This window comes from Enhydra lutris, unplaced genomic scaffold (assembly GCF_002288905.1).
Source record: "Enhydra lutris kenyoni isolate GAN:26980312 unplaced genomic scaffold, ASM228890v2 scaffoldscaffold7, whole genome shotgun sequence".
NCBI classification, from domain to species: Eukaryota; Metazoa; Chordata; class Mammalia; order Carnivora; family Mustelidae; genus Enhydra; species Enhydra lutris.
In genome coordinates, this window is record NW_019154091.1 from 13,737,414 (window position 1) to 13,760,671 (window position 23,258).

General features: G+C 39.9%; 1 protein-coding gene across 2 annotated transcripts in view; it reads left to right on the top strand.

The window, feature by feature from the left end:
* LOC111142070 (POC1 centriolar protein B) overlaps positions 1-22,422 on the top strand; it is a 102,147-nt gene extending 79,725 nt beyond the window's left edge. For both annotated transcript variants that reach the window (XM_022495019.1, XM_022495020.1), the window contains 2 exons: positions 16,421-16,642; positions 20,858-22,422. In XM_022495019.1, the coding sequence (XP_022350727.1) occupies positions 16,421-16,642; positions 20,858-20,962 (327 nt within the window). In that variant the 3' untranslated portion in view covers positions 20,963-22,422. The remainder of the gene's footprint in view (positions 1-16,420; positions 16,643-20,857) is intronic.
* Positions 22,423-23,258: the final 836 nt, after the last annotated feature.

A 23,258-nucleotide genomic window follows, 5' to 3' on the forward strand; every position in this document is an offset into this window, starting at 1 on the left:
ACATTTCAAATGGAACCTGGTATCCCCTTGAAGGGATGCTGACTTCACACTGTTAAGGTAGTTTACCAAGGTGGCTTCAGAGTAGACTGACTTTACACAGCACATTTTTTAAAAAGACACATTTATTCAGCACCACGATCAGACGATTACATTTAGCAATTGGCAGCGTGGGTGCAAAAAAAAAAAAAAAAACCTACTCTCTTGGAGTGCTTTACATCTTCCGCAGAAAAGAAGCTAAAATAACCCGTTATACAATTAATCATGAGTTTTTTGTCCACACGTGTGAGTATTGTCTAAAACAGGTCTTCTTTGTGGCAGCTTGGCTCTGCCACCACTGTGCTTGGCCAAGTTCACAAACCTGTTGTAACCTGTAGCTTCGCTGTCACTTCTCTGGTTCTCCTCTCCTGCTCAGCTTTGTTTCCTGGCAGTCGTGAAAACCTTCTGCCACTGCTGTTGCTACTGCTGCTGCTGGAACCACCGCAGCCACCTTGGTTTCATGGTTTGGCAAATGTTGGCCTCCACCACCCTAGGGACCGGAGCTTTAGCCTCCAAAATGTCCTCCTTTCATGGGTCCAGATTTTGAAGATTGATTATTGTAACTGCCAAAATCATTATAGCATCCACCACCTCCAGAGTTGCGTCTAACATTACCAAAGCCATTATAACCATCCCCACTGCCACCATATCCACCACCACCTCGACTCCCAGCAAAGGCCCCTCACCACTGAAGTGTCCTCCATGACCAAAGTTGTCATTCCCACCAAAACCACCTGTACGACCACCACCAAAGTTGCCAGAACTACTTCGACCTCTTCGGCTGAATAAAACCCTAACCACCTCTTCCTTAGACAGGGCTTTTCTTCACAGTTTTGACCATTCACGGTAGGAATTTCTCAATGACAGTCTTGCATACAGAGTCATGGTCATCAAATGTTATAAAAGCAAAGCCTCTCGTCACCACTGCCTCAGTCAGTCATGACATCAGTCACTTCAGTTTTCCCATACTGTTCAAAATCATCTCTTGGGTGATATTCTTCAGTGTCTTTTTTAATGCCATCAACAAAAATCTTCTTCACAGTTAAGTGGAAACCATGTTTTTGAGAATCTTCTCTTGAGGCAGCCATCTTTGTTTCCACAGCTCTTCCATACGCTTTGGGTGGCCTTGCATTCATGGCTGCCTCCTCCTCCTCCACAGTGGCATACGTGACAAACCCAAAGCCTCTGGAGTGCTTGGTGTTTGGATCTCTCATGACCACACAGTCTGAGAGCATTCCCTGTTGTTCAGAATGGTTCCTCGGAGTTTCATCAGTTGTTTCAAAGCTCAGACCTTCGATGAGAGCTTCAACAGCTGTTGGGGCTCTGGGAGACTCTGACTTAAACATGATGGTGGCAGGAGGGGAGACCTTAACGATAGTAGTAGTATTTGTAAGTTATTTTTCCTAGACCATCTTTCCCTATGGTAATTGATTAAAAAGAAAAAAAAAAAAGGAAAATCTTTCATTATAAATGCAGTCATTATTTTTATTGTCTTTGGTTTCTGGGTTTCTTCCACCAGCAAAATAAGAAAGGGAAAAACACCTACAGCTCTCTACACACAAAAATCTTGGAAAGGAAAATATTCTATCTCTATCAAACAGTGCACTATTATCATAGCATCTTGTTTTCAGCTATTTATAATGAAATATCTATTACTGAAATTCTACTCATAAGCTCATAAGCTTCCTGGAGGCTTTATGCCCTAATTTTTAACTGTGTCTATATATATAATCTTCATCAAGGGGTTAAATATTTTAGATAAGATTCATAGATTTAAATGCTTGATGTTAGATTGGCTTCCTGTATTAATTATTAGGAAACCATTTTTATCCATGAAAATGACAAGATCAGAATTTTTTAATAGCTGTTGGATCTTTGTCTACTAAATGTCTTTTTAAAATATTACGTACATTTTTCAGGCACCTGCCTGAAAATGGAAACCTTATTTTTTGTGTGTTTTTTTTTAAATTACATTCTGAAAATGTCTAAATATTTTATTTTGGATTTGTCAGTGATTTTTATTTTAAGTGTGTATTCAGTGTATACTTCTTTACTATCAGCATTTATTTATTATGGTTCATCCATTTATTTGTTGAACTGTACCTGCCTTTTATGGCTTATGACCTAATTTGAGAAAATAGACATATAAAGAGTAGAATTAAAAAACAAACAAATTTGGAATATACAGCATAGAGAAGTATCTTTAATTCAACAAATTTCATTAATTACTTTATGTGTGCCTTACACATAGGAGTTACTCAGCAAGTTGTCAACTGTGTGAAGGAAGGTAACCTGTAGCTTCTGCCCTTCTAGAAACTTGCAAATTAGATTTTAGAGGAGTTGGGGGAGGACATAATATGATGATACTGATGATGGTAGGTAAGTGAATACAGAATCTACATTAAACTCTTTCAATAAATCTACATTCTCACAATAGCCTTATAATGTAGCTCAATATCATTTTCTTCATTTTATGGATGAGGGAGCTAAGGGCTCTTAGAAGGTCAAGTAATTTGTCCATGGTCACATAGTTATGGCATAAAAGATACAGGGTTAAAAGTCTGTGTGACTTGATGTCCCATTCATATAGCCACCATATTATATGAGAGCATAGAAAATTATATGATGTCACAAATAGCAGAAATGTAAGGAAAAATTGATAATTGCCTTAAGAAGCAAAATTGAATTTTTATAGAGATTTAGATGATGGGCAAGTTTCATCTATTTGGGGAAGATAAGGAAAGACTTCATTATTTAGCAAATGCAAATTAAAGTCAACTAATACAATGTACACTGTGTATATTGAATTCTCATAGAAAGCTTTCATTCTCTGTTTTTTGAATGATTTAATGAATAATAAATAGAGAGAAGGGTGGTTTTCAAACCCAGCTGTGAATATATATTACTGTTACAATCACAGTTATTATTAATTGTACTATAATATTCACATTATGCTACATGATGAATAGAACAATAAATAAATACAATATTTGCTCTCCAAAAGATATTCTGTAAAGCTTGCCAGTTTTCTGAAAGTAGCTTTGTTAAATGATTGGATAAATTCTTGTCTTAAAATTGCCTCTTCATAGCGCTAAAACAAATACAGCAAGGGAGCTAAAGTCTTATTCAGTTGACTAAAGCATGATGTACTTTGTGTGTACAATTTAAAAGAATTATCTCATGATTTTTAACACCACAGCTTGCTTCTTTTGAATCTGGCATTTGAAAAGTTTTGAGGAACAGAAAATAGGGCCTCTAGGGAAGGCTAAGAAATGGCATTATTTATCTGAAAGAATAAGCAAGCTCAGGAAATAATTTTTCAAAAATACATTCTAAATAATGTCCCTGATTCTTTGATAACTTTATGTTTCACAGAAATACTGAGTTATTTGAGGATTTATTTGACTTTTGATTTGGTTGGCTGTCTGTGTACCAGTCTTCCTCAACTTACATGAGGTTACATCCCAGTATACTGCATTTAAGACACCTAACCTACCAAACGTCTTAGCTTGGCCTTGCCTACCTTAAATGTGCTCAGGGCATATTAGCCTACAGTCAGGCAGAATCATCGAACACAATGCCTATTTTGTAATGAACTGTTGAAAGTCTCATGTGAGTTATTGAATACCATACTGAGAGTGAGAAACCGAATGGTTGAAAGTATGTTGATTGTTTACCCTTGAGATCGTGTGACTGACTGGGAGCTGGGGCTCACTGCTACTGCCCAGGACAGAGAATTCATATCTCATGCACATTGCTAGCTCAGGAAGAGATCAGAATTTAAAATTTGAAGTGTGATTTCTACTGAGGGTGTATTGCTTTTGCACCATCATAAAGTTGAAAAATTATAATTTGAAACATCAGGGTAAGTTGGGCTCTGAATGACTATTACAATGCTAACCTGGTGGTGATGTGTTTGCTTTTATTTATTTATTTATTTGATAGAAGACACAGCAAGAGAGGGAACACAAGCAGGGGAAGTAGGAAAGGGAGATGCAGAATTCCTGCTGAACAGGGAGCCCAATGCGGGGTTCAATCCCAGGACCCTGGGATCATCTCATGAGCCAAAGGCAGACACTTAATGACTGAGCAACCCAGGTGCCCCCAATGTGTTTGCTTTGAAAGCACATAGACTAAAATTGAAATGATACAGAAAGTACAGAGTGTAAGGCCTTCATGTAAGGATAACATGAAATTTAGAAAATATTCCATGTTTTTTGGAATACCAGGTTTGTAGATCAGGTGGCTCAGTGTCATAAAGATGTTAGTTCTCCTGAATGAATCTATAAATTCAAGGCAATTCCAGTAAACATCCCAGTAAGATTTTTAATGAAACCTAAAAAATTGAGTTTAAGGCTCAACTAGAAAAGCAAAGGGCCAAAAATAGCCAATTTTTGGAACAGGACAATTTTGAAGAAATATGGAGGTTGGAGGTTCATTAAGCTTAAATGTGGTGCTATTACAGGCAGAGACAGAGCCCACTGTTGGGAGCACATAAACAGACCCACACAGAAATAGATGGTTGGTATATGAAAGGCCTGGCTTTGCAGACCCATGAAGACAGATTAGTCACTAAATAGACTGTTCAATAAATGTTGCTGGGACAACCAGCTAATTGGAAAAAATATATAATTATTTTCATGCTTTTAGCCACAAACAAAATCAATACCAGGGGAGTTAGAGGTTTAAATGTGAAAATACTTCAGAACCTCTAAAAGAAAACAGAATGTATTTATACACTCCTGGTAGGCAAGGATTGCTTAAACAAAATACAAAATACACAAAGTACAAAGGAAGATTTGAACAATTTGACTACATTTGTAACAAAAATTTGCAGGAATAAAGAAAATCCCATAAAACAGAAGTGAAGACAAACCACAAAGTAGAAGATGTATTATACCTATAAACAACAAAATACTCGTATCCAGAATATATACAGAACTCTTAAATTTAAATTAGAAAAAAGAGAGGTAGACCTATTAAAAAGTGGACAAAGGATTTGAAAGGCAATTTACAGAAGAATAATATACAGATAAAATATGCTCAAGTTAGCAGTAATCATGGAAATGCACAATGAAATATTACTGATTTTGTAGAAAAAGGGGAGATTGCCTTCTGCTCATACAAGAGTAAGTTTAGACAATGTCTGGACAATATTTTGGACAATATCTGATAAAACTTTGACTTAACTTTCCCATTCTAGAGAAACTCTCACACCCGTATGCAGGAGACATTTATAACACTGCTCATTGTAGCATTTAATGCAAGTTAACAGTAGACAGAATATCTAAACTGTAGAATAGTTTTCAATGGAATACTATTTGGCAGTGAAAATAAGTGAGCTAGACTTACCTGCATCCCCATAGACAAATCTAAAAACGGTTAACAAAAAGTTCTGCAAGGATACACTACAAGACCATTTTATGAGCAGTTCTAACACATGCAAAAACAATACTGTTGTTCAGGGATATCTAGAGAGTGATAAAAGTACAGGGACGTGAACTGGGATGATAGATACCACATTCAAGATGATGCTGTTCTTTACAAGGAAAAGGGAAGAAGATAGATCCAAAAATGGCACACTTTATTTCTTAAGATAGGGGAGAGGACTGCTTTATTATTCCTTATACCTTTTAATTGAAAGTTTTAAAGCAGAGTTGGAACTTAAAGAAAAGCCAGCTATTAGATAAAAAGAGAGAAATCACTGATTCATTCAAAGATGTTAGAACTGCAGTGAGTTTGCATTTCTTATTCAGTCATGTATTAATTTCCCTGACTGCTGTTGTGCACACAGAGAAAGGGGCAGCTTTCTGAAAGGTGAACAGATGGCTCTTTTGAGACACGTGGGTGAAACTAAACCAAATATGGCTTTCCACGTCAAACTTCCATTTTTTCCAAGATATAATACTTACTTGAATATAAAACATCTTCAAGAAATACATCATTGTGTAATATAAGCTATTATTTGCCTCAAAATTTAGCTATACGCATGCTTGCACCTTTTTTTGAACAATGAGTGAAGCACCATGGTTTGGTTTTGCCTGATCGCGTAAGAAATGAAACAGAAGGAAATTTTTGTACAGATTTTATATTTGTCATACTTGTATTCTGCACGTTCATGTCTTCAAAATTAATAAGCTTCTCTAGAGATGAGAATAAAGATAAAAGACAAAGACAGTCGATTTGTTGTGGCAGCTGCTTTTTTCAAGGGGACTGAATTAAGCATTCAGATGTTATAGTTGATAGCTGCATAAGAGTGTGTTTTTCAAGTCTTCTGACAAAAACGAAATTTCCAATTTGGTTTGAAGGAGAAAAATCAAAGCCCTCTGTAAAACCTTATCCCTAAGGCCTGAAGGCTCTTTCTTTGAGAAAAAGATGTATGATTTCTCCCAAGGGACAAACAGAAGTCTTTTTCAGCTCAGCCAGGGTAGTGTGAGAGACACAGATTTCACATGACATTCTCTGATTTTATCCCAGAGATATTTTTAAATCAGTAAGACTTGAGCAGGTGGGTATGTTTTTACAAGGATACACAGTACATTGTACATATATACGAAATAGAAGACTTGCGGTTTTCTTCAGGATTTTCTTCCTAATGATTTTAGAAATTGGGACTGAATCTTTTGGTGTGGTCCTCTGACAGTCCCACATGGGTGAGTGTATAGCTCCTTTTTCTGTTTTTCCTGATTGGTTCATCCATTCCTTGGTTAACACAGGATTCTGACCTCAAGGAGAGAACTAAAGATAGAGCAGCAGTGAGTCACTTCGGAAAGACAGCCATACTGTCTCTCTGGTAGGATTCTCAGATGAACTCAGTGACTGTCTGAATCCTTTGTGCTGATGGTAAACGCAGTGTAAAGCCTGCTAGTTTTTGCCACCACTTCCTCCAGTCCTCGAATTTTGATATTTCATCAACCCCAGAAGGGTCTCCAATCCTGGTGCCTTTTCACTGCCCACCTCCTCTGTCTGTGTCCCTCTCTTCTACTTTAGGTTCTAAAGTCCATCATGATAACCATGCCCTTATCCCTTCCTACCGCTGTTGTACCCACCTGAAAAATTTGAACCTGGTTAAATCTATTTCTTTGCCTACTGTACACCAACACCCAAGCAACTGATTTTGAGTAGACAGCCATGCTGACTGATTGCACCTTAAGTTTATACAAAGTTCCAGGGCACTTAGCGCTGCCTAGCCAACCCATTAGCTGAGTAGTTATCACCTCACTGTCCTATGACATCAGTGCTCTCTTTCTACCAGAACTTTTCCATTAGCACACATTTATAATGTATCTGCCATCTTTAAAAAGGAAAACTTCATTTGACCCCTCATCCCTGTCCAGCTCCGGTCTCATCACTCTGCTCCCCTTTAAAGCAGAGCTCCCCAGAAGAGTTGCCTACATTCGATCTTCATTTCTTCATTTTCCACTCTTCTGAATTCCCAATTAAACTTTTGTCCCCACCATTCCACTCATGTCAAGGTCCCAGTGCTTTGTTAAAATCAGTGTTTCTACAGCACTTGCTCCTGGTGATCACCCTCTCCTCCTTGAAACTGTTCTGTCCCTTGGCTTTCTGGGCCACTACCTTTCCCACCTCATGGGCCCCTCGTCACCTTTTCTGCTCCTTCTCTTCCTGCCTTTTGAAGTCTTTGCAGCTCTTTCCTTGTTTGACTCCCCCTGAGTGATCATAGACCCATAGCTGTAATATTTACATGCTGAGGACCCCAACTTCAAGGCAACAGAAGTTCTTATATTTGGGACTTTTCCAGACCTTGCTCTGTGTGTCTCTTCATCTGGCTGTTCATTTGTATCCTTTACAAAAACTGGTGAATAGATGGATAGATAGATTGATTCAGATAACTCTCCACAACTTCTCCACAGAAATCTAGAATTATATACTTCCAGTGACAGTCATGACTTTTCCCTTTGGAAGTCTAATAGGTATCTCAAACTTAACATGCTTAAAATTTATTTTCCACCTTTCCTGTTTAAAAAAATACATCTTTGAGGGGTGCCTGGGTGGCTCAGTTGGTAAGCGTCTGCCTTCGGCTCAGGTCATGATCCCAGGGTCCTGGGATCGAGCCCCACATCAGGCTCCCTGCTCAGTGGGGAGTCTGCTTCTACCTTTCCTGCTCTCTCTGCTTGTGTTCCCTCTCTCTCTCTGTCAAATAAATAAATAAAATCTTAAAAAAAAAAAAATACATCATCAATGAAGCTGTATCATAATATCATGTTACCCTGGTTTATTTTTCCTTCATAACCCTTGTCATTACCTGGCATTATATCACATATCTGTGTATTTATTTTCCTGTTTCACCCACTTGAGTTTAACCCTGTGACCACAGGATCTCTCTTGTTTATTCATTCCTTATAGTAGGCAACCATGTCCCCATTCCCAGAACATGTGAACGTGTTTTTTTACATGGCAAAAGGGACTTTGCAAATGTGATAAAGTTAAGGATCTTGTGTTGGGGAAATTATTCCGGATTATTGGGATGAGCACAATAAATCACTAGGGTCCCTATATGGGAAGGAGGGAGGTACGGGAATTAGAGGAGTATGACAATGGAAGCAGAGATTAAAATGATGGGGTCATGAGCCAGGGAACACAGGGGCCTCTAGAAGCCGGAAAAGGTAGGAACACAGCTCTGCTGGCTTGTCGGTTTTAGCTGTGTAAAACCTATCTTGGACTTCTGACCTCCCGAGCTTTAAGTTCATATACTTGTGTTGTTTTAAGCAACAAATTCGTAATTTGTTGTAGCAGCAGTAGGAAACTAACACAGTTTTGTATCTCTGCTGTTTAGAATTTTTTTGGCGTGTAGGTGCTAAATAAAATGTCATTTGAATGGGTTTTATGTCTTCATTGTTTTATTTTTTTAAAGATTTTATTTATTTATTTGACAGAGATCACAAGTAGGCAGAGAGGCAGGCAGAGAGAGAGGAGGAAGCAGGCTCCCTGCTGAGCAGAGAGCCTGATGTGGGGCTCGATCCCAGGACCCTGGGATCATGACCTGAGCCGAAGGCAGAGGCTTTAACCCACTGAGCCACCCAGGCGCCCCTGTCTTCATTGTTTTAGATCCCATATAGAGATTATTAAGTTCCGAATTCATACTCTAAATGTTATTGAAAATAAGTGACCCATTCTTTATTTGGAAAATAATTTTACCTTTATTTTTATCCTGGCAAAAGATATTCTTTGTTATCCTAGTCTTTTTCAAGGAGGCATTTCATGTGTGTGTGTGTAGTAATTTTAAAATCTCAGAATATCCGGAATGGAAAGGGCTTTGAAGGGCAATCATTTGAATTTCCTGACCTGATGTTTGTATACTTTTCAGAATATCACCAACAAATGACCATCCCATCTCTATTTTAGAATTTTCAATGATAGGAAACTCACTAGCTGGAGGGGTCAAAACCACCCTTAGAAAGGCTTTTCTGACTTTTGTCTGTTTTGTTCTCTACTCACAGAATTAAACCAAGACTAAAAATAGTAGTTCTAAGCCCAAACTTATTAAAGATATATCTTTATGGATATAAAGATATATCCATTTATTAAAGATATATCTGATGTGCAAGTCATTGATTACCTTTACATGTGAAATGCCTACTTTGCAGAGTCTTTATGCCAAGCCATCAGAAACCATCAGATACACTGTAGGGGGAATGGTGAGGAAAAATCGAGAAGTGATCTGCAGATTTGCGGTTATGTGCTAAATGCTTCCACTGCTCCCTCACAGGAGGCACTTCAGACAGTAATTTTTAACAGAGAATGGGATTGGCTTAACTTTGGGTTTTTACTTGTCTCTCAAACTATCGAATTATTAATAATACTATTTCGTTGGTGGCTCACCTGATACAGGACAGTGAATTCAGTGAATTAGAACCCATTGGAACCCATTCAGCTCAATAGCTGGGGAGCCCTGCCAGCGTCTCATGGACTGTGCCAGAACCCTGAGGAAAAAAGATGGGAAAGTGGTGGCTCCTGCCCTCAAGAGACTCTCTCACAAACTAATTGGGAATGTAGACCTGTAAACACAAATGTAACAGGAAATGACAGCGAGATGGTGAGGGAAGAGGCCCCAGTGATTAGGTCTGGCTGGCTCGCCCAGACGGGGAGTGGGCGAGGGCCGGGAGGAGGGAAGAAGAGGAGAGGAGGGAGGCACAAAATGATGCCTGAACTTCTGTGTGTGGAAGGAGCAGCACAGTATCACGAATGTTCCGTTGTTAATTATGTAAATAGTGATAGTTTAAATGTGGACCTTGATTACATCGTTGAATGGTTAATTTCCTGATGAAAATTTGCTTGCAAATGCCACAATTTTCACTTTCTATTAATGTACTTAAAAAAATTCATTCTCAGGGCTCCTGGATCGCTCAGTCCGTTGGGCGTCTGCCTTTGCTCGGGTTGTGATCTTGGGGTCCTAGGATCAAGCCCCGTGTCAGGCTCCCCACTCAGCAGGGAGCCTACTTCTCCCTCTCCCTGTGCCCCTGCTCATGTGCTCACTCGCTGTCTCTCTGGCAAATGAATAGGTAAAATCATTTAAAAAATATATCTAAAATATTCATCCTCTAATGTAAGTGACAAATGAAAAATTACGCATTAAATTTTCCATGGCGTCTAAACAATCTTTTAAGAGTCAGTTTTCCAGGGGCGCCTGGGTGGCTCAGTCAGTTAAGTGTCTGCCTTCAGTTCAGGTCATGATCCCACAGTAGTGGGATCGAGCCCCATGTCAGGCTCCCTGCTCAATGGGGAGCCTGCTTCTCCCTCTGCCACCACCCCTGCTGTGTTCTCTTTCTGTCAAATAAATAAATAAAATCTTCAAAAAAAAAATTTTTTTTAAAAGAGTCTGTTGTCCCCAGAATGTCAGTTTTGTGTCTAGCTCTCAGGACTATCAAATTGTTGGCAGTCGTCAACTCTGTATCTCTTACTTTGTTTTGTATGCTTAAAGGGAGAGTTTTCTCAGCCACTCAGATTTATTCTGCTCTTGGCGCATTTTCTGCATATTCTGCATTTCCCATCTTTGACATGGCCACCATGGGCCCATCCAAGGGAAACTTAGGAGTGGTGATTTCTCTGCCATCCTTCTGGATCAAGTGGTCTCTCAGAGAACTGTTAAGCTCCACAAGGGGAGGTACCACATCCCTCTTGCTGTTTCCTGTAGCTTTAATTAAAGCCCAGCACAGGAGGCCTCTGCTTGCAGAATCAATCAAGGAATGAGTTATTCTTACCTCACTGTACTTCAAGCGTTGGCAATAAAAGTAGGAGCTAAGGGAACAGAGTGTGGTTTCTTCCTTTCATGGAGCACCAGAGGGTCGCTCTTTTTGACAGTCTTCCAGTCACAGGTGTGCTCCTGTTTCTTTTCCACTGTGCCCGCCAGTGATGTCCCCAGCCCCGCGGGGGGTTCTAGGCCTCGCTCTGTCTTAATTCTCTCCCCACAACAGAATCCTCAAGAGCAGGCCTTGCACCATACTCCCGTTGACCCTCAGTCAGTGCTCGCTGTGATGTCGGCGCTCAGTGGGCATTTACCCAGGAAAAGAGTAGAAGCCACTTGGAGAGGGCCAGGGTGCACTGGGAGCAGTGGGGACGGCAGCCTCATCTGCGGGACTTCTGATAGCCCAGAATCTTCAACCTATTTTTTCCCTTCTCGACTGCTTAAAAAATTTCATGAATGAGTGCTTTGAAACTTCCCTAAGCCATGCACCCTTCCTTTTTCCTGTACAAGCAGGATGCAAAGTCAGAGTTGGTTGGTGGGAAAGAATCTGCTCATTTCGAGGTTCCAATACCTCTGAGAGACAGAAAGAGAGATACGTCGGTTGGCTAACGTTGTGGGATGTGGGATGGAGACCTCGTACTTTCCCCATCTCCCTGACCGTCTCCTTGGCTGTTTTTCATTCACCTCCACATGTCATATGATAGTAATTTATTTGTTGCTGGTCCCAAACAAGAAGAACATTATTAAGGCTGTATTGAGATCTTTTATGGCTTAGACTGAGGGACTTAAATCTTTCCTTTGTCTATTTCCTATTACCCTTTCTTCACTAACCACCCTGACTGTAAAACCCCAGAGTTCAAAGATGGTTACTTAACTAGCCTGAGGCCTTTTCCCATGGGTGGCCGGAACAGTTGCCGCAATACCCATAGTGATACTTGCATGTACACGTGGAGGTGTGTCATGCCCCGTGTAAAAGACTGTCTCGGTTATATGGAGCGTTTGGTTTCTGTCAGTGAGAACAGCAATAAAATCTGTATATAGGTGGTTAACGTATTACTCAAAAATATTCAAGTTCCTGCTCAGTCCAGGGTGTACAGTAGTAAGGGTTCTCACTGCTTAGGGGGGTCCCTAACACAGAGCGAGGCCCTGGGACCATGTGCTGAGGGAACAGAGAGACCCTGAGCAGACACACTTAGCTAGGTAGGAGTATGAAGGCGTGTTTTATACATCCTTTTAAAATAAACTTGAGGGCATCTGGGTGGTTCAGTTGGTTTGGCTCGGGTCATGATCCTGGAGTCCCAGAATCGAGTCCCACTTCGGGCCGAGCAGGGAGTCTACTTCTCCCTCTGACCCTCCCCCCCACCATGCTCTCTCTCTCTCTCTCTCTCATTCTCTCTCTTTCAAATAAATAAAATCTTTAAAAATAAAATAAAATAAATTTGAATTGCAGATGATGGATTTTGAGTTTGTTTTTATTATTTTCAACAAATGGCAAATTTATGATAGAGGGAAACTTGAAAGTTTTCATCTTCCTAAAAACTGGCTGGGAACCTCATGGAGAAAGTGGCTTTGATCCCAAAATTACAGCACCTAGAATATTTCAGCATCTCTGAGATGTATGATTGGTTATGGTTCATAATCTTTCCTATGTGTATATCCTGGGACAGGCTATTCAATCTCTCTGTATCTGTTCCCTCGTTTGTAAAATGGGAATACTAGTAGAACCTACCTTATGGGATTATTGTGAGGATTAAATCAATTAATAGAGGTAAGGTACTTGAAACAGTGCCAAATACATAGTAAGTTCTATATGCTAATGGTCATCACAATCATCATCATCATCATTAGACGTATACTTCCATGTTTGAGGGAACCTCACTCAGGAACTCTCATATGATAGCCAAAAATGTGAAACCGATTAAAATCTTTAAAAAAAACCCTCTGTAATGTGTGTATTTATATTTTTGCTTGTTTTCATCATAGTTTTAATAAGATAAAATTTACATACTATAAAGTTCACCCTTTTAAAGTATATGATTCAATGGTTTTTGGTATATTCACAAAGTTGTGTAACCATTACCACTATCTAACTTTTAAATATTTCACTATTCCAAAAAGAAATTTAGAACTAACTCCCTTTCTCCCTTCCCCCTCCCTCCCTCCCTCCCTTCCCTCCCTCCTTCCTTCCTTCCTTCCTTCCTTCCTTCCTTTCTCCCTTCCTTCCTCTCTCTCTTCCTCTGCTCTCCTCTTTCTTTTCTTTCTGCCTCTGCGCCCAACATGAGGCTTAAACTCATGACCCTGAGATCAAGAGTTGCATGTTCCACCAACTGAACCAGCCAGGTGCCCCAGAATTTTAGAACATTTTCATCACCATCATAGTATTACCAGTCTCTCCCATTAGCTCTCTCCTCCTAGCTCCTGGCAACCACTAATCATAGTCTGTCTTCATATATTTATCTATTATGACCATTTCATGAACATGGAATCATACAATGTGTGATCTTATATATAGCTTCTTTAACTTAGTCTGAAGTTTTCAAGGCTTATCCACATGGTAGCATGTATTAGTACTCCATCCCTTTTGTGAGTAAATAATACTCATTATATAGATATACCACATTTTGTTAAAACATTCATTACTACAGCATTTGGATGCATATGGAATATTTTCATTTTCTTGGCTATCATGAATAATCTTTCCATGACACTCATGTACAAGTTTCATGTGGATGTATATTTTCATTTTTCTTTGGTATATACCAAGGAGTTTAATTGCTAGGTCTTTTGGTAATTCTATGTTTAACTGTTTTCCAAAGTGTTTACACCATTATACAATCTCACTAGCAAATATATGAGGGTTCCAATTTCTTTATATCTTTACCAACATTTGTTATATTCTTTCTTTTTTGTTTCAGTCATCCCAGTGGGTATGAAGTGAGATCTCATTATGGCTTTGATTTGCATTTCCTTGATGACTAATAATGTTGAGCATGTTTTCAATGAGCTTATTGGTCATTTGTGTATCTTTGGAGAAACATCCATTCAGACCCTTTAACCATTTTTGAATTATTTTTCTTTTTATATTTGAGTTGTAGAAGTTACATGTTCTTTGTATGTTCTTCAAAAAAATCTCTTATCAAATATATGAATTGCAGATTTTTTTCTCCCATATGGGTATTTTTTTTTCAGTTTCTTGATGGTATCTTTTGAAGTACAAAAGTTTTTAATTTTTATAAAGTCCAGTTTATTTATTCATTTAGTCATTTGTACTTTTGGTGTTGTATCTAAGAATCCTCTGTCTAATCCAAGGCCAGGAGAATTTGTATGTTTTCTTCTAAGAGTTTTATAGTTTTCATTCTTATTTTTAAGTCTATGATCCATATTGAGGTAATGGTGTGAGGTAGGGTCCAAATCCATACTTTTGAATTTAGACATCTAGTTTTTCCAGCACCATTTGTGGAAAACACTATTCTTTCCCCACTAAATTGTCTTGGCAGTCTTGTCAAAAATCAATTGATCATAAGTGAAAGGGCTTATTTCTGGATTCTCAGTTCTGTCCCATGGATCTATATGTTTGTCTTTATACCCATTGCCATACTGTCTCGACTACTATAGTTTTGTACTAAATTTTGAAATTGGGAAGTGTAAGTCCTCTAAGTCTATTCTTCAGTATTGTTTTGGCTATTCTGGGTTCCTTGCAGTCCCTTATGGATTTTGAGATCAGTTTGTCAACTTCTGCAAATATGGCAGCTAGGACTTTGATAGGAATATTATTGAATCTGTACATATCAATTTGGGGAATATTGCCATCTTAACAGTATTAACTGTTCTGGTCCACAAACATGGATTTGGATGCCTTTCCATTTATTTAGATCTTTAATTTCTTTTAGTGATGTTTGCAGTTTTCAATGAACAAGCCTTGTGCTTTTGTTGAATTTATCCTAAGTATTTCATTCTTTCTGGAGCTGTTGTAAATAGAGTTGTTTTTTAAATTTTATTTTCAGATTGCTCATGACCATATGTTTGGAGGGCTTTTTGGCTTTTTATTGTGATAAAATATACTCAACATAAAGTTTACCGTTTTAATCACTTTTAAGTGTACAGTTTACAGACAGTAAGTATTCACAGTGTTGTGTAATCATCACCACTATCTATTTTGAGAACTTTTTTTCACCATTGCAAATAGAAGCCCTGTACCCATCAAACAGTAACTCCACCTTCCCCCTCCTTCCAGCCCATCGTGGCCTCTACTGTTTCTGTGTCTGTGAATTTGCCTGTTCTGCATACCTCATATTAGTAGACTTGTGCACTATTTTCCTTTGTGTCTGACTTATTTCCCTTAGCATAATGCTTTCAGGGTTCATCATGCTGTAGCATGTATCAGCATTCCAGTCATTTTTGAGGCTGAACAATCTCTGTTGTATGTCCATACCACATTTTGTATCTACACTTACCTGCTGATGGATATTTGTGTTGTTTCCACCTTTTGGCTTTTGTGAGTAAAGCTGTTGTGAACAGTGGTGTATAAGTGTCTGTTCAAGTGTTTGCTTTCAATTCTTTTGGATACATACCTAGGATTGGAATTGCTATGTCATATGGTAATTCTGGTTTAACTTTTTGTGGAACAGCCAAACTGTTTCCTACAGCAGCCACACTGTTTGCTGCTCCCCCAGCAATGCCTGAGGGTTCCAGTTCCTCCACATCCTCACCCTCACTTGTCGTTTTCCATTTTTAAAAAAATAATGGTCATCTTGATGTGGTATTTGTTTTTAATTAAGAACTAGACTGCATTGGGGCGCGTGGGTGGCTCAGTGGGTTAAGCCTCTGTTTCAGCTCAGGTCATGATCTCAGGGTCCTGGGATCGAGCCCCACATCAGGCTCTCTGCTCAGCAGGGAGCCTGCTTCCCTCTCTCTCTCTGCCTGCTGCTCTGCCTACTTGTGGTCTCTCTCTGTCTCTCCGTGTCAAATGAATAAAATCTTTTAAAAAAAGAAAAAAGAAAAAAGATTTAGACTTTATTTTCTCTCTGTAATTGTAATTTTTATAATACTGTAGTTGTTAAACAATTAAATGTAAGCTGGGTATTTAGAAGGAAGATTATTAAATACTTTATATCTATCTATTTATCATGTTGAGGTTTGGAAAATATAACTCTTCCTATCTTTTCTGTGATGTCAAAGACAACAGATACCACCACTGTTAGAACCTTAGCAGACAAGAGCGAAGAGATCAGCGGATATTTCTTGAACCCTTCTTTATTGTCATCGGAATGTTCCCCAACGTCCTTGAAAAAGAAAACAGAAGACATGAGTGACCTCCCTTCTGAGAGCCAAAGAAGCATACCACTCGCTCTGACTGATGCTTTAGAGCATATTATGGAACAACTCAATGTTTTGACCCAGGTAGGCCAGTGTGCTTTGTCCTGAGGGGTAGGTTGTACAAAACAGCCCAGGTTACAGCACCCTGCAGAACTAGCAGAGCCAGGGGGAAAGTTCTTAGAAAGGTAAGCTCGGGGTGGCAATCAATATAGCAAGGCACGCTCTGCTGAGCTGCTCTGGTAAGATCTTGTAGAGGTAAGATCAGAGTCCGTGTGTGCATATGTATGTATGCATTTACACACACACACGCACACGCATGTGCACACACAGCTGCCCTTGTGCTCTCTCCACCATCTGGAGGCTGGAAGGAACAGTGGAGACTGGGAAGAACAGCAGTAGTACTCCTTGCTATAAATGTAATGTGATTCTGCTTGGTAAGGTTTTACCTGAAGATTTTTGATGTATTGTGCTCAGATTAGTGCATTATCAAAGAAATATCCAGGGCCATAAGAAAAACGATTAACAATTTCTGGTTAGAATGAAATTTTGGCAATGCTTATAGTTCTTCACCTGAAGATATTCTTATTATCCAAGATACAACTTTCCTCATTCCAGAGCTTATTATGTTGGTGCTGTGTTCTTCTGGAGGTGATGGTTTTTGCATACCTGTTTTAGAATATTACCTTGTCCTTTAATGCCTTTTTACCTTTGCAAAGAAGGTATACTATGGATCTTTATGTATCAAGGGTCTTCCAACTCTTGGTCAGAAGATACAGGTGTCATGTAAGGGAAGGGGGTGTTGAAATGGTTACCTCAACGGTTTCCCCTCCAGCTCTGCTGATTCAGTGTTTCCTTTGAAGACGTCTTATTGTTCCTGTATCTCTAGAATGAGGTTGCCCGTATCTGTCAGAGCAGACCTTGGCTACAGGTTATACAGAAAGAGAGGCTATCATGTGAGCTAGAGAGATGTCAGTTCCTTTTCCAGAATACATATTTCAAGTTCAAACAGCTCTTGCATAGAAATCCTCTCATTCTGTTCTCAACACTGGCTGTGCATTACCATCACCGGGGCGGTTGTAAAGCTACAGATCAGGACGGCCAGTTCTCTTCTCCCGACAGCGCATTGCCATTGGTCTGGGGCAAGTCCCTGACATTTGTCCTTTTAGGTACCCCACATGATTCTGTTTTACAGCCAGGGTTTAGAGGCATTCATTAACTGAATACTAAAAACCTGTAGATGACATCTTAGGGCCTTTAGGAGCAAGGGCCATGCATGTGGATTTGGGGTCCTGACAGATTGTCGGAAGGGCCACGTGAACACTTGGAGTCATCACAAGATTTGTTCGGTGAAAATCATATTAAAATCACTTTCACTTTGCAGTATTGAATTGGAGGTGACCTTCTCTGTATTTATCAGACATTTCTTCCCTTTAAAGACATCTTCCCTTTCGGCCTCATGCCAGATTTCGTTTTGGCTGGCTTATTTCCCATATTGCCATGACTTCCTCACCTGCACTGTCATATTCGACGTCAGGTCCTTTTTAGAGCCTCTCACAAGTGAATCTTTCCATCCTCTTTTTACCTGATTCAGGGTTGAATGAATCATTTAAGATTTATTGAATGTCTCCATGATTTTTAATTTTGAAAGGCTGGCTTTCTTTTATAATTAAAGAGGTTAAAGCAAGCACAACACACTTGCAAAATAGAAACAGTTAATTTCAGTGAATTTATTTATTCTGAAATAAAACAAACGTGTTCTGATTCACTTTAATTACAGATGACTGAGCATCTCCTAACTCACTCACGGTGTTTATAACTTATCTACACTGAACTACAATCAGAAATCAAGTAAAAGAAAATTACGTTTTATGAGGTAGATAAATGGAATTAGCCAGTGTTAAAGATGTCGCTTTAGCATGTGGGATTGTGATAATGTAAGCAAAGTATATGGCAAAATGCTTGCTCCCTATAGGTACTCAAGAAAGGATAGAAAATATTATTAACATCATTTTTTTTAACTATTTTTTAAGATTTTATTTATTTATTTGATAGAGAAAGATCACAAGTAGGCAAAGAGGCAGGCAGAGAGAGAGGAGGAAGCAGCCTCCCTGGTGAGCAGAGAGCCCAATGTGGGACTCGATCCCAGGACCCTGAGATCATGACCTGAGCCGAAGGCAGAGGCTTAACCCACTGAGCCACCCAGGCGCCCTATTAGCATCATTTTTAATTAGCCATAGTCTATAGTAGGAAATATGAAAGCAATAGCTATTAAGTAATGATATCTTAAAAATTATTTACCTTCAGAGGACGATAGGCAATCAGTTCATTTTCTTGACACTTGCTGACTAAAATAATCAAGTATTTATCTTGCCTTTCCTATATGAACTCTACCACTGGATAACCAAGTAGTAGATGAGGAAAGCATCTCTTATTTATAAATTATCCCAGCTAATAATTTTCTAAATGATGGAATTAGAATATCATCATTTATAGTCCACAAGAATGAATAGTTGTAGGCATCGAGCAGGTCCAACATTATGAGAAAAGAAATGATCAAACCTTATTACATGCATTCTGATGAAATAGATGTCTACCGATAGCTTTAACTTTTGGTCTTGTTAGATCCATAGTCTTACAGATCTAATCTGAGTCTAATCAAGCCTTTAATCCAGCTGCCAATTTGTAGAAAATACGGAGAACAGAACAGACTGACCTGCGCCCTTAGCGCGCTGACCTGAAAATTCAGCCTGGTGGAAGCTCTGCAGACAAAACTCTGTTCTCAGTGGCCTGAGTTTGTCAACAAAGTGTTTTATTTTATTTTTTTTTTAAAGATTTTATTTATTTGACAGAAAGAGAGCAGGCAGAGAGAGAGGAGGAAGCAGGCTCCCTGCTGAGCAGAGAGCCTGATGCAGGGCTCGATTCCAGGACCCTGGGATCATGACCCGAGATGAAGGCAGAGGCCTTAACCCATTGGGCCACCCAGGCACCCCAACAAAGTGTTTAAAAAAAAAAAAGTGAGGGGAGAGGATGAGCAGCTGTCAAAAGGAACTTTAAATGACATCTAAAACTTTGAAAATGGGTAAGACAAAATTATAGTGTCTAGGAATGTACATTTGAAAGATAAAACCATAAAGAATATAAGAAAGCAGTTACTATAATGGTAAGGATGGTGGCGGTTGTGGGGGTGGGGCAGGAGTGGGGATTCTGAGAGGCCCATGGAAAGAACTTGGGTGGCTGGCAGTTCTTGTTCTTTTTTTTTTTCTCTCTTAAGATTTTATTTATTTATTTGTCAGAGAGAGAGCCCACAAGCAGGGAGAGCAGCAGAGAGAGAGAGAGGGAGAAGCAGGCTCCCCGCTGAGCAGGGAACCCAATGCAGGGCTCGATCCGAGGTCCCTGGGATCATGACCCAAGCTGAAGGCAGACGCTCAGCTGACTGAGCCACCCAGGCGCCCCCAAGTTCTAGTTCTTGGTCTGGGTGCCAGTCATCAGGGTATTTTTCTCATGAGGATTCATTCAGAGACATGTGTTTTGTGCAGCTTCCTGAATTCACTTTATTTTATAATAAAACGTTTAAAAGAAATGTAAAAGATCAAAGATGAAGTAGTCAATATCAAATTAGATTTGTGGAATTTAAAAGTAGCCATGTATGTGTGTGTGTGTGTGTGTGTGTGTGTGTGTGTAGTCATATGCTCATTTATCAGCCACAGGAGGCAAAAGAGCTAAGATTCCTCAAGCCCTATGCGCCAGACACTCACGTAAGCATTTTATGTGCCTTACTTCGCTCAGTCTTTTTAACAACCCTGGGAGATGCTGTCATCATTTTCAAGGTGTGAGAACTGATGCCGGTCATTATAACGAGGAAACTAGGAATCCAGCTGGTGTAGACAGGGTCCATCATGGATTGGTTGTGACAGAGTGACAGAGCTCCTGGGCTGGGCATGTGGCACCCCCCATCCCCCCATACTGCTATGTAGCATGTGGGGCTGTGCACAGCCTACCTGGGGCCCCTCCCCTGGCATTGGTGCTTTAGGAGACCAGACAAGAATGGTCTACAGAGGCCTCATCTTTTACTCTTTTCTCACCAAAGGCATCACTTCATCTTTTCCTCAAATTGCTTCATAGCGCTTTTTGCCAGTGGTAGGGCCTAGAAGCAGAACAAGTTCTGGGGCTAATTTATGAGCCCCTTCCTGGCAAAGGGGTGACATTCCAGTTGCTGAGAGGATCTCCTATGTAGAGATGATTGTCATCGTCCTCACCATCGGGTCACCAGGCATTGATTACTTTGTCATCCTTTTACAGACTGTTTCAATCTTGGAGCAGCGACTGACTTTGACAGAGGATAAGCTGAAAGACTGCCTTGAAAATCAGCAAAGGCTTTTCAATGTTATCCAACATAAAAGTTAAATAGAAAAATATGAACAGAGGCTTGATAAATGACCACATGTACCTGTGCTCAGGAAGGCAGTGCAAGATGGTTCCGGCAACTCGACCATGTACTCACTATCCTGGCCTTTCTTAGAAGGGCGAGCAACAGAACAAAAGGCAGAAAAGGCATAATTAACGACCAATTTAAATACACAAATCAATGTCAAGGACTAATTCAGATCATTAACATTTATGATTGCAGTAATAAAGTAATAAGTATCCAAGCGGCTCGATATTTTCCCCCATATTATTGTAAATGCCAGTTGTCATTTATAGTACAAATCCTGCCAGGAAAGTAACCAAATCTCCGAATTTCACTGTTAAATCATTTCAACTGATCACGTTCAGGCGATTGCTTAAAGCAGTGGATGTGTTCCCTTCATGAACAACACGCTTGGGGTGAAGTAATACAGTTACCTCTCCTGCATCCTGGATGCAGGGAATGAGCTAGCAGTCTGGCTCACGGGTCTGTCAGCTCAGAAAAAACTTACTCTTCCTTAACCATGTCCCGAAATGATGATCTTATAAAATTCCCAAAGCACAGACTTTCCACAGCAAGAACACACTTACATACGTGACACAGGGCCGTGGGTTTTTCATTTATGCTGTACACGGCTTATCCTTTGCCCAAGCTGAAAGAAAATGAAGAGCTAGAAATGCATGAAGCGCACATCTTTGCCCTTGTGGGTGAGTGCCCGGAATGATTGGGGTTGTGCCCAGACCTGTGACCCCAGGTTACAAAGATGGCGCCAGTGGGATTTCCGTAGGCTCTGGTGCTTGAATGAGGCAACAGTGATACTTACAGATGCACACACACACGTATGTCCACATGCTTCAGAAATGCTGCTGCTCAGGGTGATTTTGGTGGCTGGGTAATAAGTACGTATAATATTCACATCATTGTCTTCCTGTTGGTTTTTTTTTTTTAGTGAATTGTGATTTAAAACAAAATGAAAATGAGCCTGACATTCCAAAAAATGCTCAGGGTGATCTGGTTACAAATGAAGAATTTTGTTTTATCTAAAAAAAAATAAGAGATTAAATTGAAGAAAAATGAATTTTTGCTTGCTTTTCTGTTAACCTAAATCAAGAACAAAGGTGGGAGAGGGCAGTCTGTATTTATGGTGTCTGTAGGTAACATGGGGAAAATGCTATCTATGTTTTGAAAAAGAAGAAAAAGTCAAGTCCTATTTGTGTAGGAGTCTGTGTTGATAAATTTTTCCCAAGCAATTTCAATCATATCTATAAGGTGGTTTTTTTAAAAAATCACCTTGTTGTGTGTTTTAAGTGCCTTTTTATATTATACCAAGTGTGAACTTCTAGACATTTTCAAAAGTTTATAAAGACTAAGTGGCATTGTATTTTTATAACCTCGTTCAAAAGACTAAGAAATGAAATGTCATTCTGATTTTTGTTTACCATTTCTTAAGCTTCAAACAATAAAGACATTATACCTTTAAAAAAGTTGTGCCTTTCTTTCTAGGTGGTTAAAACCTTGACATACTAAACTTCTTATTCAGCTCAGTCACCTTTCATCGTGCATAACAGTCTCCTGGAGCATTTGTCCAGGTTTCTTGGGCCCTATCCAGTTTGTAGGATCATGGGGGTCAGTCGGGGCCCATCATCTGCATCTCTCAGAAGCTCACAGGTGCCTTAGCTGCTTGTCGGCCTAAGGCCCACACTCTAGAAACCCACGATGGAGCTGTAGCCACTTCTTACAATGTGTGGTTGCCACATTTTTGCAGATATCACAGACCTTTATAAGAGATCCAAAAACAGTGGTGGTAGAAATTAAAATGCCTTGAAACTTTTTCAAGAGGGTCATTTTACAACCCCCCCCCCCTTTTTCTAAGCATTTGCAGATTCTCTTTGCTTTTCCTCTGATTTCCAGCCTCTCCTCCGCCTCAACCTGCCTATTCAGCTGCCTCATCACCATCTCCGCTTGGTGAGTAGGTGGCTCTGAATCTGTCCTAAACCAAACTCGGCTCCCCCCTTCCACACCACCTGCCAGCTCCTCCCCTAGGTCTCCTCCTCTGTCTCCGCGAGTGGCAACTCTCCCAACAGGCGCTCAGCTCAGGCTGACAACCTCAGAGTTAGGGTTGCCTGCTCTCTCTCACACCTCACATTCTATTTGTTCAGGAGATTTTGTCAGAATGGATGAAACACCCCGTCACTTCTCACTTCCTCCGTCACCTGCCAGGGCCCAAGCCACCGTCATCTCTTACTGACGACGACATCCACCTCCCTGCAGGTCTGCCTGCTGTCCTTGCAGTAG